The following is a 15,346-nucleotide window of genomic DNA, read 5'->3' as shown; positions in this document are numbered from 1 at the left end:
TCCCCTCTGTCTCCCCCTTTCACTCTCAATATCTCTCCTGTCAATAAAGCTATAAAATGGCCAAAAAAAGAGGCATGTAGTCAGTGTCATCAGATCCCTCTCGCTGCTCCACAGTCCGGCTATGGTCTGCTCCCCGTTTCCGAAACCAAGATAGTGACAAAAGATGGCAACAAGTGTAATGTTTGATTTGTGCCTCAAATGGGCCACAAACCAACGGATGATGTCACTACGTCCATTATTTATACAGTCTATGAACGCTCCAGCAGCAGGATGCTGTTCAATGATCCACCAACATTCCTCCAGAGTCACAGAGAGAAACATTGGTGGGACTGTTAGAGCAGGACCACTATGAACGGGACACCAGGGCAAAGCGTGACGTCCAACACACACCTCCACTTGGTCCCACTGTTACAACCACTGGTTGTAAACAAACCAGCATGCTAACTGTACACAGAGTGTCCGGTGCTTGTTGGTAACAAACGGAGGTCGCGAAGTGAACACATACTTTTGCAGCACATACACACTGTACTGCTACAGAGCTAACTGTTAGCCTATTAGCACTGCTGCTGGTCTGACTATTGTCTCCTCCACCTGGTTCCTGACACCAGACCGCACTATGAAAGGACAGAACATCACTTCACCTTCACAGGATCACTATGAACGCCCTGAGGAGAAGAGCTGGCTCAGATCTTTACTGCAGTATAGGGGGACATTAGCAGGATGACTCTGTGAAAGGGGCCACCAAGGGTGTTACTTTCATCTGATTAGATTAGATTAGATAACACTTTATTATCAGCTTTCACCGAAATTAATTCTGCCGCACAGCCACCCGATTGCATGAGAGAAAACAAACACAGAGACAATACAGTGCACATTTGCAATTGACATCAGGGTCCATTAATTAATCAGTAAGTCAGGTAGTCGGCATTGTCGTTCCGAGATCAGTTTTTGTTCAGTTTTAGAATGGACTGGTGTACGAAGGATCCTCTGAGTTTGATCTTCCTAAAACGGGGAACGGCATATCTCCTCCAAGATGGCAGCAGAACATATTCCCCATTCAGAACGTGGCCTGCATTGGATGCAATGTTCCTGCCCAGTCTCAGCAGGCTGTTTTGATAGGCAAGGTCGTACATATTTACAAGAGGCTGGCCAACGATTTGTGAACATATATTCAGTTGGTTGGACAGTTTTGATTTTGATGCAGACAGACATCCGTACCAGGTAGTATTGCAGTACTGTAAGACACTCATGATGGTAGAGGTAAAGAATAAAAGCAGAATTTGTTTGCTTGTTCCATAGGAGCGAAGGCCTCCAAGAAAATAAATTCTCTTATCTGTTTTGTTTTGTTGCATACAGATTCTATGTGATCTTTCCATGTCAGCTGGTGGTTGACTGCTACAACGAGTTATTTATAGGAGGATACTTATTTTATATGTTTTGATGATCTAATGTGGCGTCCAAGAGAAAGACGTCATTCAGCTTCAACAAACAGAATGTGCCGACATCCCTGATCGTCGCCACCGCCACCACAAACAGCTTTCAGTTGGCGTGTTGGGAAAATAACATTTTAACGCTAAAACATACAAACTCCAACTGTAATGTAACATTTAAATGCTGGACTTTTTCCTTTGAGTATTTGTCCAGTATTTCTTCGTCTCCTGAAGAATCCGACTTCTTCCACCTCTCGCTGCGTCCCTAACTAGGAGCCTAGGTCCCTAACGAGCTAGCTAGCACGTCACGGGGTTTACGACACACGGAGCTAATAAACACACACGCACATGTTACCTTTTCACCGGCTCATAGTTATTTCTGTCCCGCCGCCGGCTGGAGCCACGCACACATGGAGACAAAGTGTTAGCATTACAGCTATTAGCATCACAAACAGCTGTTAGCATCACAAACAGCTGTTAGCATCAGAGACTTTTTGGTCCCTTAAACAGTGCTCTCACACACACACACACACACACACACACACACACACACGGGCAAAATCAGGTCAGTGATGATGTATGAGGAGTGAGGGCAGCGTGGCACTGATAACACTCCATACAACACACTGACAGGAAGGAGAAGAAGATGTAGTTAGTGGACCAATCAGAGGGCAGAACCCTGTTAATGAAACCAGAGGAGGAGCAGGAGGAGGAGGAGGAGAGAGGAAGAGGAGGAGGAGCAGGAGAGAGAGGAGGAGAAGGAGAGAGAGAGAGGAGGATGAGGAGAGAGAGAGGAGGAGGAGGAAGAGGAGAGGAGAAGAAAGAGCAGGAGGAGTGAGCAGGAGAAGGAGTCACACAGAGGGTTTTTAGGAGCAGGACGTACTACTCTCGCTCCTCCTGGTCACTGAAACGTTTCTTCAGTCTTCAGGATGAAACAGAACAAGAAGCTCAGTCAGAGAGAGAGTGAGTGTGAGTGTGTGTGTGTGACAGCTCTATTTATATTATTTATAATTCAATTATGATTTCTTATCTATTTAACTAATCATGAACATATTTTTTAATGTTGTATGTTTATTTACTTGTTTATTTATTTGTAGTTTGTCTTGCAATTGAGATGAACTTTATGTATTTTAGTTTGTTTGTTTCCTCACTTCTTGTTCTTCTCTTTATGAAATTATTTTATTATTGTTAGTGTTTTATTAATTCCAAATTCATTCAACATAATAAAAATAATAATAATGATAATGCTAATAATAGTAATTTGTAATTGTTATTATTTGAGTTTTTAAAGCGACTTTCTATGGTGGTGCGGCCTCGGACAGGCCCATCAGGAGCCCGTCACCTGTATGACATCACTGTCTCAGAGGTTAAAGGTCATTTACCTGTCGGCGTCGGTGACCAGCGCCAGGCGGCCATAGTCCCACGCCACCTTCCGCAAGATGGAGAAGACGAAGAGCAGCACCTGAAGAACAAGACAGTCAACAGTCAACAGTGATGTCACCGTGTGGTTGCCATGGCAACATATGACGACGCTTCCAAAATAAGAGTCCAGCTGTAACTACAGTCAACGGGTCAGTCGATCCGTGAAGCAGCGTCGGTTTCTCCAACAGTCAGATAACGCCACTTCACACAGAAAAAATATTTTCTTTAAAAGATACATTGTTTATCTTAGAGATAAACTGTAAAAACAGACGTTATCTTGAGAGTTTGAACTTTCCGACAGTCCTTGAATGGATCATCAGATACAAAAAGTGACCAAAAAGTTGTGTTAAAATGTTGACATTTGTGTAAGAATCTCTTTATTCTACATGTGTGATATGAAATGAAGTATTTGCACTAACCAGATCCTGTTAAAAAACATTAAATTCTGCTCCTCAGAGACACTGTGAAGACATTCATTTAAAAAAAATAATTTATCAGAGAAATTCAACTTTTTTCTGATTTCTGTCATTCCAACTGTGTTATTCTGCACAAAGACATGTTTGAGTTGTTCTGATTATGCTGATTCCATAGAGGTGCAGGACTTATATTTACTTTATATTTACAGTCATGGCAAGCATCCGCGGTGAGCAGACAGGACCAGACGAGGAGGTAAATAAAAAAATAAAAAATAGTGTGATCATCAGCTCGCTTGTTAATCAAAGAAATCAAATGAAAACAGGTTGAAATCAATGATCAGTTTAAAGGAAACGCCGTTAAGGTACCGAAACATGGTACCGTTTGATTTTACATGAATCGGTACTCGGTAGTACCGACGGAATTCGGTCGGTACCTATAAAAGTACCGAATACGCATCCATCGAGTACCCATCTCTAATCATTATCAATAAAAACATGGACAATGTCTAGATATCAGCTCTTAAATTACACTCTTAAGCTATTTTTTTTTAATCGTCATATTTGTCCGGACAAATGTTCCTTTAGTTGTACCAGGCATTAAAATGAACAAGAAATTCAAGAAAACAAGGGTGGTTTAATACTTTTTTCCATGACTGTATTTTTTGTCATTTTGTATCTTTTTGGTCATTTTTAGATCTATTTTTGGTCAAATTGTTTCTATTTCGATAATTTTGTGTCATTTTTGCATGCATTTTTTTGGCATTTCGTGTCTTTTTTTTGTCATTTTTACATCTACAGTCATGGAAACATTCTTGATAATAACCAAAATCATTATCAATAAAACCATGGAAAATGTATAGATATCAGCTCTATAATTAAACTCAGCTATTTTTGTTGTTATCATTATATTTCTCCAAACAAATGTACCTTTAGTTGTACCAGGCATCAAAATGAACAAGAAATTGAAGAAAAAGGGTGGTCTAATCATTTTTTCCATGACTGTATAATGCAGTGAAACGAGGACACAGAGAGGAGGATGAAGCAGCTTGTTAGGGTTAAAACAAAATATCACCAAAAAGACAAAATGAATGATGAAGTTGTGTCTCCGTGTCTCTGAGTTACAGATGATTGTGTGTGTGGTTGCTCATATGGTACTGAGCGCGTGTGGTGGTGGCGACTCACCAGGAAGCACATGAAGTCGAGCGCGAGCACAGTGGGCACGCCTCCGAAGGGCAGTCCCTGCAGCACCGTGCTGCGGATGCGGGCGGAGTAGCAGTAGTCTTTGGACTCGCTGTTGGTCGAGCAGTTGTCGCCGCTGCACGCCTGGCCGCTGGCCGCGTACATCGCCATGGTAACGATCAGCGCTCTGAGCATGCTCACTGCCACATCCTGAAGAGAGAACCTGAGGGAGCAGACAAAATGTCATCAACCAATCAGCAGGTGAGACACATCAAAACATCACAGGTCCTCAATAACCACCTGATCGATAATCACCTGATCAATGTTCACCCGATCAATAATCACTTGATCTATAATCACCCAATCAATAATCATCTGATAAATAATCACCTGATCAATAATCATCTCAACATAAACATGTTGAATTGAATTTGAATTTGTGAATGGAACTTTTTTATTTTTTTTATTTTATATCATCAGTCCGTTTCTTCATATTTACAAACTGAATTCCTTTAATGATGTCTGAGTATGAAGGACAACAAACATACATACATCAGTAGAAAAATAAATAAATAAATGAATAAATAAATAAATACATGTTGAAATACATTTTTAAAATATTTAGAAATAAATGCAAGAAATTAATTAATTAATTGTATTTATTTAGGGATTTCTGTATTTATTTATTCATGTATTTCAACATTTATTCTTTATCTTTATTTTATTTTTATATTCCTGATGTCACGGTGGCAGCGCTGCATGCTGGGACATGTAGTGTTCTTTCACTACATCTCCCAGCATGCCTCAGCAGCGTGTGACCCCCCTGATCCCGTTGCCACGGTTACCGCGCCTGCAGCTGCTGACCCAGTTTTCACGCCTCGCGCCACTTGTGACAAAACCGGAGTGACGGCGCTCCGGCCGATGACGTCATCGTGACATCACAGCACCGAGAACAAAGAGACGCTGTGACCCAGTTTACAGACGGCCCCATAATAAATTATATAGAAATATATATATATATATATATATATATATATAAATATATATATATGTATATATGTTTATAATATAGACCTTTAATGGCTTCTGTTACTTTCATTTTTCAAATAATTTCTCACTTTCCTTTTCTTTTGATATTATTATTATTATTATTTTGTTTTATTTCTGTCGGTTACTTACATTTTTAATCAAATATCACAGAACCTATTTTTATTTTGTATATTTTTTGTACACTGATAATCTTTTACCACATCCAACCCAATCAGACCACATCAGAGAGGAGAGGACAGGAGATGCTGGAGATATTTATATATCCATGGGATATAGATAAACAGGACGACTCTGATTCATCTGCATCCAGACGCCATCAGACTCCATCAGACCACATCAGACTCTATCAGACACCATCAGACTCTGTCAGACCCCATCAGATTCCATCAGATCCCTTCCGACCCCATCAGACCACATCTGACCCCATCAGACTTTATCAGACCCCATCAGACCCCATAACATCTGAAGCGGTTTTACTGTGCTGTCTGACAGGCCAGTCAGGAGGGCGTTGCAGTAGTCAAGTTTTGAGATGACGACAGCTTGTGTCAAGAGTTGAGTGGCATGTTGAGTTAGGTAAGGTCTGATTTTTCTGATGTTGTAAAGGGCAAAGTGGCATGACCGGGCAACAGAGGTGACATGACTGGAAAACGTTGGTGATCAATCATCACCCCTAAGTTTCTCACCACCCTGGTGGGGGCAAGACACAGGGAGTCCATTCTGATGTTGATGTCGTGGTGTATTGTGGTTTAGCAGAAAGGACCAGCAGTTCAGTTTGAAAGGCTCAGCTGGAGGTGATGTACCTTCATCCAAGTGGCTATGTCCTAGAGGCAGTCAGAGACCCATGCATAGACCGATGGGTCTTTCAGGAAGAAATGACAGATAGAGCTGAGTGTCATCTACATAGCAGTGACAGGAAAAGCCATGTGAGCAGATAATCTGTCAGGTGGTGTAGATAGCGAATAGCAGGGGCCCCAGCACTGAGCCCTGGGGAACCCCTGTGGAGAGGCAATGCAAAGTAGACAACTGTCCATGCCAGGATACACTGAATGAGCGTCCTGTCAGGTAGGAATCAAACCAGGACAGAGCCAAGCCAGAGATGCCCATTCTAGAGAGAGGAGAGAGGAGGACTGAGGACTTTGCTGCTGCTCTTGCTTCTTTTAAGGCTTCTGTCACAGACAACAGAACAGTTTCAGTTGAGTGACAGCTTTTGAAACCAGATTGATTTGGATCAAAAAGATTGTTCGGTAGGAGGAATTCTGAGAGTTGCTTAGCGACCGCCTGTTCAATAGTTTTGGATAAGAATGGAAGAACTGAGACAGGGCGATAGTTCTCGACTTCAGCAGGGTTGAGAGAGGGTTTCTTGAGTAGAGGTGTTACCCGAGCTGCTTTGAATGCGGTGGGAAAAGTGCCAGAGAACAGTGACGCGTTGCTCACATGTGTGATATCTGCCGTGATGGTTGGGCTAATGGTTTGAAGAAGTTTTGTTGGAATAGGGTCCAACGAGCATGTAGTAGGACGGCTACATGTCAACAGTTTGGATACCTCACTCTCAGAGAGGGGTGTAAAGCCAGAAAATGAGGTGCTAGCAACTGATTCAGTGCTAGCAACTGATTCAGTGCCTCCTACATGTCACGGTGTTAGGAGTCGGGTGGGGAGTAAGCTGATCAGAGAACTGGCTGCTGATTGCTACCACTTTGCCTGTAAAGAAGGATGCAAATGTGTCCGCAGTGAGGCAGGTAGGAGGGGGAGGAGGCGAAGGGTTGAGTAGTGATTTGAAGGTGGAGTTTTTCCAGGTGACCTGCACTTATATAGCGCTTTTCACTACAGACTGTGCTCATTCACCCTTTCACACACACAATCATACAGGTGCCACCATTGGGAATTCATTCACACACCGATGAATGCAGCATTGGGAGCAATTTGGGGTTCAGTATCTTGCTCAAGAATACTTGCATGCTGCGATGGTCTGGGATCGAACCACCAACCCTTCGGTTGGGGGGCAACCCGCTCTACCAACTGAGCCACAGCCACCCCACAGCGACATAAAGTTATTTGAGTCTGGACTGTCGAAGTGGATGTTCATGTCGCCCAGGAAAAGCAGCGGACAGTCGTGATCAGGTATGGAAGAAAGCAGAGTATCTAGCTCGTCTGTAGAGCCACCCAGCTGGCCAAATGACAACAGAGTAGGCTTTAACAGGAGCAGTTACTGTAATGGCATGGTATTCGAAAGTGTCATATTTGGTGGAATGTAGCAGTGGGGTCAAATTCCATTTGTTGTAAATTAGCAGGCCAGTCCCACCTTCTCACTCAGAAGGACGGGGGGTGTGGGCCACCAACAGGTCAAAGTTGAATGTTTATTAACTTTTGACCCGTTCATCCGTTTTTCACAAACAAGGTATCCATGACACACGAATGCATTCAACAGCTTCTTGAAATCTAAAGGTGCTTGGCCGTGACAACCAATCAAACTTAATGGCTAAGTTGCCAAACAGGAAGCTAGCCTATTTCTCAGCAAACCTTTAACATATCTTAACCAAACTTGCTATATAGAGTGATGACGTCATCCTGGGAACACCTAAACAATTTGGTGACCTTTGACATCTAGGGGGCGGTGCAATATCGAAAATGTGTTTTAACTCCTATATCTTCACATAAGTGGATTGCAAACTTATTTTTCAATGTCTGGTGATATCGCCATACCTCTCCAAATAACTCCAAAACTATATTGCACATCAGAATTTGGCTGCCATTCTGATCTTTGAGCATCCTGGTGTTAAACTTTAACTCATATTGACATTAAACCTGCTTAGAACCTAGGAAAAAAACCTGGTCTCAACCAGCCTTGGTGCCATCCACATGTAGTTAGAAAAACTATGTAGGTAATGCAATACTTGTAATGTAATACTATATTTTTGATTATTCGTATTAGTAATAATAATATATTACTGGAGATGATTGAAGACAATAATAGTAGTAATAATAATAACAACTAGAAACAACTAGAGTGGATGCAATATACTGACTAAAATGTTGTAATGTTGCTGAGCTCACTGAGCTAGCTGCTTAATTTGAAACACGTGCATCAAGGTTATATAAGGAGATACCTTTGACCTTCATCATCAAATCAATTAATCTTTAAGTCCCTACAAACACTCATACCAAATTTGAAGCACTTGCATTCTAGAGATACTGCACTCAAGATTATCATGGCTGTCAGAGAGCCAAATGGTTTTGAATTTGAAAAAGCTGTTTGACACATTTGTTCAACTTGGTCTGAAGATCATATGCCAAGTTTCATGAAGATTGGACAGAATATGTGGCCCCCTAGAGGTCAAAGGTCACCAGATGTTTTGGGTGTCCCCAGGATGATGTCATGAGTCATACGATGATGTCATGATGTCATATGTACCAAGTTTGGTTAAGATATGCTAAAGGGTTACTGAGAAATGGGTTTACTTCCTGTTTGGCGACCTCACCATTAGGGATGGGTACCGAATTCGGTACTTTTATAGGTACCGACCGAATTCCGTCGGTACTACCGAGTACCGATTCATGTAAAATCAAACGGTACCATGTTTCGGTACCTAAACGGCGTTAACTTTAAACTGATCATTGATTTCAACCCGTTTTCATTTGACGTCTTTGATTAACAAGCGTGCTGACGATCGCACTATTTTTTTAAATGTATTTACCTCCTCGTCTGGTCCTGTCTGCTCACCGCGGCCGCTAACTGCTGCCCTCTTCCACCGCGGAACAGAGACCAACAGCCGGCTCTAGGTCTTCTAGCCGCCAGCTACTATCTCTCCAATGTCTCTACCCGGGCTTGGCCTTCGTCTGCCTCCAGATTAGACCTTCCTTACTCCGTTTGCTCTCTCCAATCATCCGTAGACTTTTCATTAGCAGCTAGAAGCTAGCTGCTGCATCTCTGGTCCTCCGCTAATACTCCGCTCTTCAACTCAGGAATATTACTTGCCACTTTACTCCAAACTGCCTCGCTGAAATTAAATCCCTCGGACTCCTGCGTCATCCTCGATATGTGCACAGAGCAGCCCGACTCAACTTTGTTTATTCCATCATGCTATGCCCACGATACTGTCTGACCGGTTCTGCGCCGCACAGCTACGACGTCATCACAACAAATCACACGTGCACTTGCAACTTTTTTTTTTTCTCCTCCGTGCCACCTGAGAGCGCTCCTCTGCATTCTTTGATAACACTGCAACCTTCATGTTACAAAATGTACGTTCACTCAACAATAAAGCACTGCTCATCCTGGATTTTATATTGTTTTGATATATTTTTTAAAGTTTATATTTTGAGAAATAAATATGTTACGCAAAAGTACCAAAAATTGGTACCGTTGAGTACCGGTACCGATTCCCAGGTACCGGGTATCGGTACCGTATCGATTAAAATGTGAAAGGTACCCATCCCTACTCACCATCAAGTTTGATTGGCTGTCACAGCCAAGTGCCTTTGAATTTCAAGAAGATGTTGAATGCATTTGTGTGTCATGGTCGGAAGATCACCTGGGCCAAGTTTAGAGAAGGTTAGACAAAATTTGTGATAAGAGAGGCCTTTTAAAGGTTTTTGATCAAATCAAAGATGGCGAGAATCCAATATGGCCGAAAAACCCCATTGAGGATGCATTGAGCTTGGATTGGCCCAAGGGTTCCAGTGATACATCCTTTGTGAAAAACAGATGAACGGGTCAAAAGTTAATAAACATTCAACTTTGACCTGTTGGTGGCGCTAGAGCTCTTGAGCTAGAGTTGCTTACACAGTATCACCACTTGAACTCAAGTAAAGGGTGGTCTGCTGTTAAATTATTACAATATTGGGGAATTATTACATTATCAGGACTTGCGAAATGGAGGCTAACCTGATAATGTAATAACCTCCCATTAATGTTATACTTTATTACATTATTGGTAAAAAGTGTATTACATTATGCACTTTATTACAATATCGGGAAGTTATTACATTATCAGGTTTTATTACATTTTCAATGGACTCAAGTGCAGATTTTTATTACATTATCGGGGTTATTACATTATCGGGAATTTATTACGTTATCAGGTTCTACACACCTCAAATGGAAATTCCAACCATTCACAGCTTTGGCAGAGGGCGGTGTACGCTTGTCGCAATCAGCCTGAATGGGAGAACAGCCGCGTTTAATTCGAGTCACACTATAACAACAGGGGCGCTTGCTGAATCGACAGCCGAGGCTAAGACAAGTTTACATGTGCAAGTTCACCGAGCAAAGGGAACCAGTCCTATTCCCTCTCCAGTCTTACAATATGTGCCACTCCATTCCTGTTGTTGTCTCCGGTCCACGCAGAAATCTTGCCAAAAGGTGCAGAAATATAACTAACCTTCAGCCTCTAAAACAGTCCTCACACACTGTCACCTCCTTCTCCATGGGCCTGTGGAACTGCCAATTTGAAGTAAACAAAAGCGATTTTATTACGGCTTACACCAACCACCTTTCTCTTCAGCTCCTTGCTCTCACTGAGATCATTATCAGGTTTTATTACATTTTCAGTGGACTAAAGTGCAGATTTTTATTACATTATCGGGGTTATTACATTATCGAGAATTTATTACATTATCAGGTTCTACAAGGTGCAAAACACCTGGGAGTTGTAACTAACACTAGATGGCCCCTTAATTGCTCACTTGCCCTCACAGAGATGAATTCTGAGGATTCAGAATTCAGAAAGGAATGCAGATTTAGGCTAATCACAGAAAACATTCAGAGATATTCAGACCGCCCCTGCTGAAAAACTCTTACTGCCCAGTCGGTATAGTTTCAGTGAATTTCTGTATATTTCCAGTATATTTTCACTTCACTTATCAATGAGAGGGCAAAAGTTTTTGTTGAAAAGGTCCTTAAAATAAGCAGTGATAAATATGCTTAAATATTTTATTTATATATTTATATATTTTTTATTTATTTATATACATTATTCTTGATTTTATTTATACTTATATATTTCATTTGATCCATTTATTTTCTGTATTTTGAAAATGAGTAAAACGTGACATCGAGGTTCAGTGTGTTTCTACAGTTTCTGTAGGTTTAGTGAAGAAACAGACGTGTGTATGAGGCGTTATCAGCGTCCTGCAGGCGTCACACACACACACACACACACACAGAGCTGCTGATCATATCAGCGCTCTGAACAAAACCTACATCATACTACACACTGTTCTACTGTTCATATTATATTATTATAACACACTTTATACTTTACATATTCCCTGTAGTGTTCCTTTATATATATATATATATATATATATATATATATATATATATATAGAAAGAGAAAGTTTTGAAATTTTGAAAAAGAGTACATTGTACATTTATAAGTAAAATGCATCAATCTCATGCACTTTGAGAGCTGAATGAGAGCAAACACCACACATAACATTTTCCAGTCGGGAGATAGCGTATTATAGAATCTTTGTTATCCTATACCGTGTCATTTTTAATTGCCGTCAACATGCTTTCCACTAGGACATGGAGCAGCCAGCCAGGGGGGTGAAACAGCTGGCTAGGGGGGTCCGGGGTCCTCTCACACATTCTATTGCCACTATTCAATCATATACACTGATCTTATCATTGCATATTTTAAGAATTATTATCAGGAATAAGGGTTCTTGTATAATTTATTTAAGGCATCTTATTTTGACAGTCTTCTTGTAAATTCTGTGGTGGATTTAACACACTGTGCTCTTATTTTGAAAGCTGCATGTGTTTGGCGACAGGAAGTAATAGTAGCTTTTTGTGATTAAAACAACTTTAATTGTTAGCTAATGTTAGCTTGCGGCTAACGTGTGTGAATGCGCGTGCATGTCTCGGAGGAGGACAGAGAGGTGGGTCGGGGTTGTGACTGACTGACAGGTGACAGACACTCTGCAGAACAACTTCAACACAACACAAAATAACTTTATATTATGAATCATTTAAAAATGCTTTCAGTAGCTTGAAATGTGACGTTAGCAAAGCACATGAGACTCTGGAGCTGCCACAGTCTAGGTAATTAATGGGAAACCCTAATATATAAACATATTATGTCCTCAGCTGATCTGATCTGATAAACACAAACTGTTATAATATTTCATGTCTTCACTGAGTGCTGGTGAAACAGTGAGTGAGTCCTTGATTGAATAAGTTTAATAACTTTGTGTAGCTGGTGACAGAGCGGCTCAGCTCAGCAGGTTCTCAGGCTGTGATTGTTTCTCTGCTCTCTCTGTCCAGATTTTCAGGGTCACTGTGCAGACACCTGACATAACTTCAGGTCCAGGTCCTGAGGGGGCCCGGGTCCTGGTGCTGGGATGATCATCGAGTTTTCTTCCTCTGTGGTGTCTCCAAGACTCATGAGCAGAGATGTGAACCAGTCCAAGGACTCCTCAAGTCTTCAGCTGATCGTCTCTGCTTCCTCTGCACTGAGCAGCCGCGGCACTGAACCGTCCTTTACTGATCCCAAACTGGGACATTTACTGTGTTACAGCAGCAGAAAACCGTACGAAATACTGAAGACAATATAAGAATATGGAAAACAAACTTGTGCTGCAGGTTGATCAGCTGATCCTTCTAGTGAGCAGGGTTTCCACTCACTCACATGTTGAACTGACTGGATCAGGTCTGAGTCCTGACACTCTTCTCGTCTCCTGTTTACATCAGATCAGCTGAGGACATTACTGCAGAAACTAACTGTGTGTGTGTGTCTGTTTGTTGGTGTGTTGTGTGTCTGTGTGTGTTGTTGTGTTGTGCGTCAGTGTGTGTGTGTTAGTGTGTGTATTATTGTGTTAGTGTGTGTGTGTGTGTGTGTGTGTGTGTGTGTGTATGTGTGTTAGTGTGTTAGTGTGTTTGTGTGTGTGTGTGTGTGTGTGTGTGCTAGTGTGTGTGTGTGTGTGTGTGCTAGTGTGTGTGTGTGTGTGAAGCCAGATGGAAACAGGGAATGATGTTTAATGGATTTTTCCATCAGACTGAATGAGTCCAGCAGCTGTTGGTTTGTGGTCAGGAGTTAAATGTTGTTGTGGGACCAATAATGTGTATGTTAACCCCAACTTCCTGCTGTCAGATGATTAAACACAGAAACGGTTCAGATTGGTGGATTTGGTGACGAAGGTGATTATAATTCAAAACTTCCCAAAACTTCAGGAACTCAGCAGCTTCTATCAGACTCACAGCTGCTCACACTGAACAGGTGGAAGTCAAACTGAGTGTCAGTGGTTCTGGTTCCTCCTGCAGCTTCATAACATAACAACGATGATATTTCATCACTCTGAGCAGTCAAACAGTTTCTGTGTTCATGTTTTCTGATATGAAACACTTCATAAAACAGAAACAAACACAAAGCTGTTTATTTCATCTCCTTCTGCAGGAGCTGAGTCTGACTGCTGCTGCAGCACTAACACATCAAACTAAAGAGATTTATCTGTGATTTAATGAGAATAAACAGATCTAAAAGATGCTGAAATAACTACAACATGATGCTGATGTGGAAACAGTCTGAATTGATGCTTTGTCAGGTCTGAAGAACACAAGAACACTGCTGTTAAAATTATGGGGTTTTTCAATCGAGTCTGGTGCAGCAAGTTTACAAATCAATGGATAGAATTTATTAGGGAGTTTTTTATGGATTGTTGAACATTTTCAGGAATTTTTAAGCGGCTGGAACACAAAACAAACAACACAACAAGTTAACAGAAAGAGTTAGATGATTTCAGGAACACTTTCATGTTATTTGGCCAATTTTACAGGTTTATTACTCATTAGTCAGTATGAATCCACAATTAAGAGATATAATGTGAATAAAAAGATCTAAAGGTGCTGAAATAACTACAACATGATGTTGAATTGATGCTTTGTCAGGTCTGAACTGCTGTTAAAACAATGTTTTTCCGAATGGAGTCTGGTGCAGCAGAGTTCTGACCTTCTCTGGTTTATTGTTTATATATTTTAGAATGGGTTGATAATGTTAAATACTTATTAATGTTTATTGATCAGAAAATATTGAGAAAATATTTGAGAAAAAAATAAAAATAAAAATCGACAGCTGTAACTGAAAATATACCTGCAGGAATTCAAAAATATATATTTCTTCAGTTAGAAAATTTTATTAATCTGCTAAATGTTTTCAATCATTTTAGTTTAAATATGAACCGTTTGTTCATCTGCTCAATATTCTATATCATTAATTATTACTATTATTATATTTGACTTGTGTGTTCTACAAGTAAAATATAATATTTCATATTTATTATTGGAGAGGTTTGATACATTTACATGTTCATTATTCATATTCAACCCTTTAATAACTCAAAAACTTCACATGTAAATAATTATAACAATAAAATCAGTAATTGAAGATATTTCTGTTGATCCATCAAATTATTAAAATAATGATCTAATCAAAATTAAATCATATTCAAACTGTAATAATTATTATTGATTCATAATTTATCTCTTCAGAGTAAAAATATTTATTTTAATAAGCTAAAGGAATAAAAACATCAGTTTCTGTGTTAAAGAATAAATAATATCATAACAGTGTTTGAGTGTTATTTCTATTTCTATTGAAAACATTTTCAGCTCAGTCGATAAAGTTTCAAATTAATCACAATATGAACTTTTATCATATCAGCAATATTTATTAAAGACCAAATATGAGTCAGTAAACTAATTAATTCAGAAAGAAATTATTTTAATATCGCTTCAATACAATTGAGAAAAAATGATGAAAAGATGATGAATCTCTCATTTATCATAAATCTGGTAAAATAAATGGAAAAATAGAATAAAATATTTTGATAAAATGTATAGTGTTTTAAAGA

At 40.1% G+C, this 15,346-nt stretch overlaps 1 protein-coding gene across 3 annotated transcripts in view; it reads right to left on the bottom strand.

Moving 5' to 3' along the window:
* Positions 1-15,346, bottom strand: part of LOC131969090 (CSC1-like protein 2) — a 37,604-nt gene that overhangs the window by 21,253 nt on the left and 1,005 nt on the right. For 2 of the 3 annotated variants that reach the window (XM_059330232.1, XM_059330250.1), the window contains exons 2-3: positions 4,451-4,670; positions 2,813-2,892 (exon numbers count right to left, since the gene is read on the bottom strand). In XM_059330232.1, the coding sequence (XP_059186215.1) occupies positions 2,813-2,892; positions 4,451-4,642 (272 nt within the window). In that variant the 5' untranslated portion in view covers positions 4,643-4,670. Of the gene's footprint in view, positions 1-2,812; positions 2,893-4,450; positions 4,684-15,346 lie in introns of those variants that run through there. The other variant, XM_059330241.1, reaches the window with a different exon arrangement.

Source organism: Centropristis striata, chromosome 1, assembly GCF_030273125.1.
Source record: "Centropristis striata isolate RG_2023a ecotype Rhode Island chromosome 1, C.striata_1.0, whole genome shotgun sequence".
In the NCBI taxonomy this organism is placed as follows: domain Eukaryota; kingdom Metazoa; phylum Chordata; class Actinopteri; order Perciformes; family Serranidae; genus Centropristis; species Centropristis striata.
Note: the sequence above shows the minus strand (reverse complement) of the source record. Positions and strands in the feature narration are given on the sequence as shown.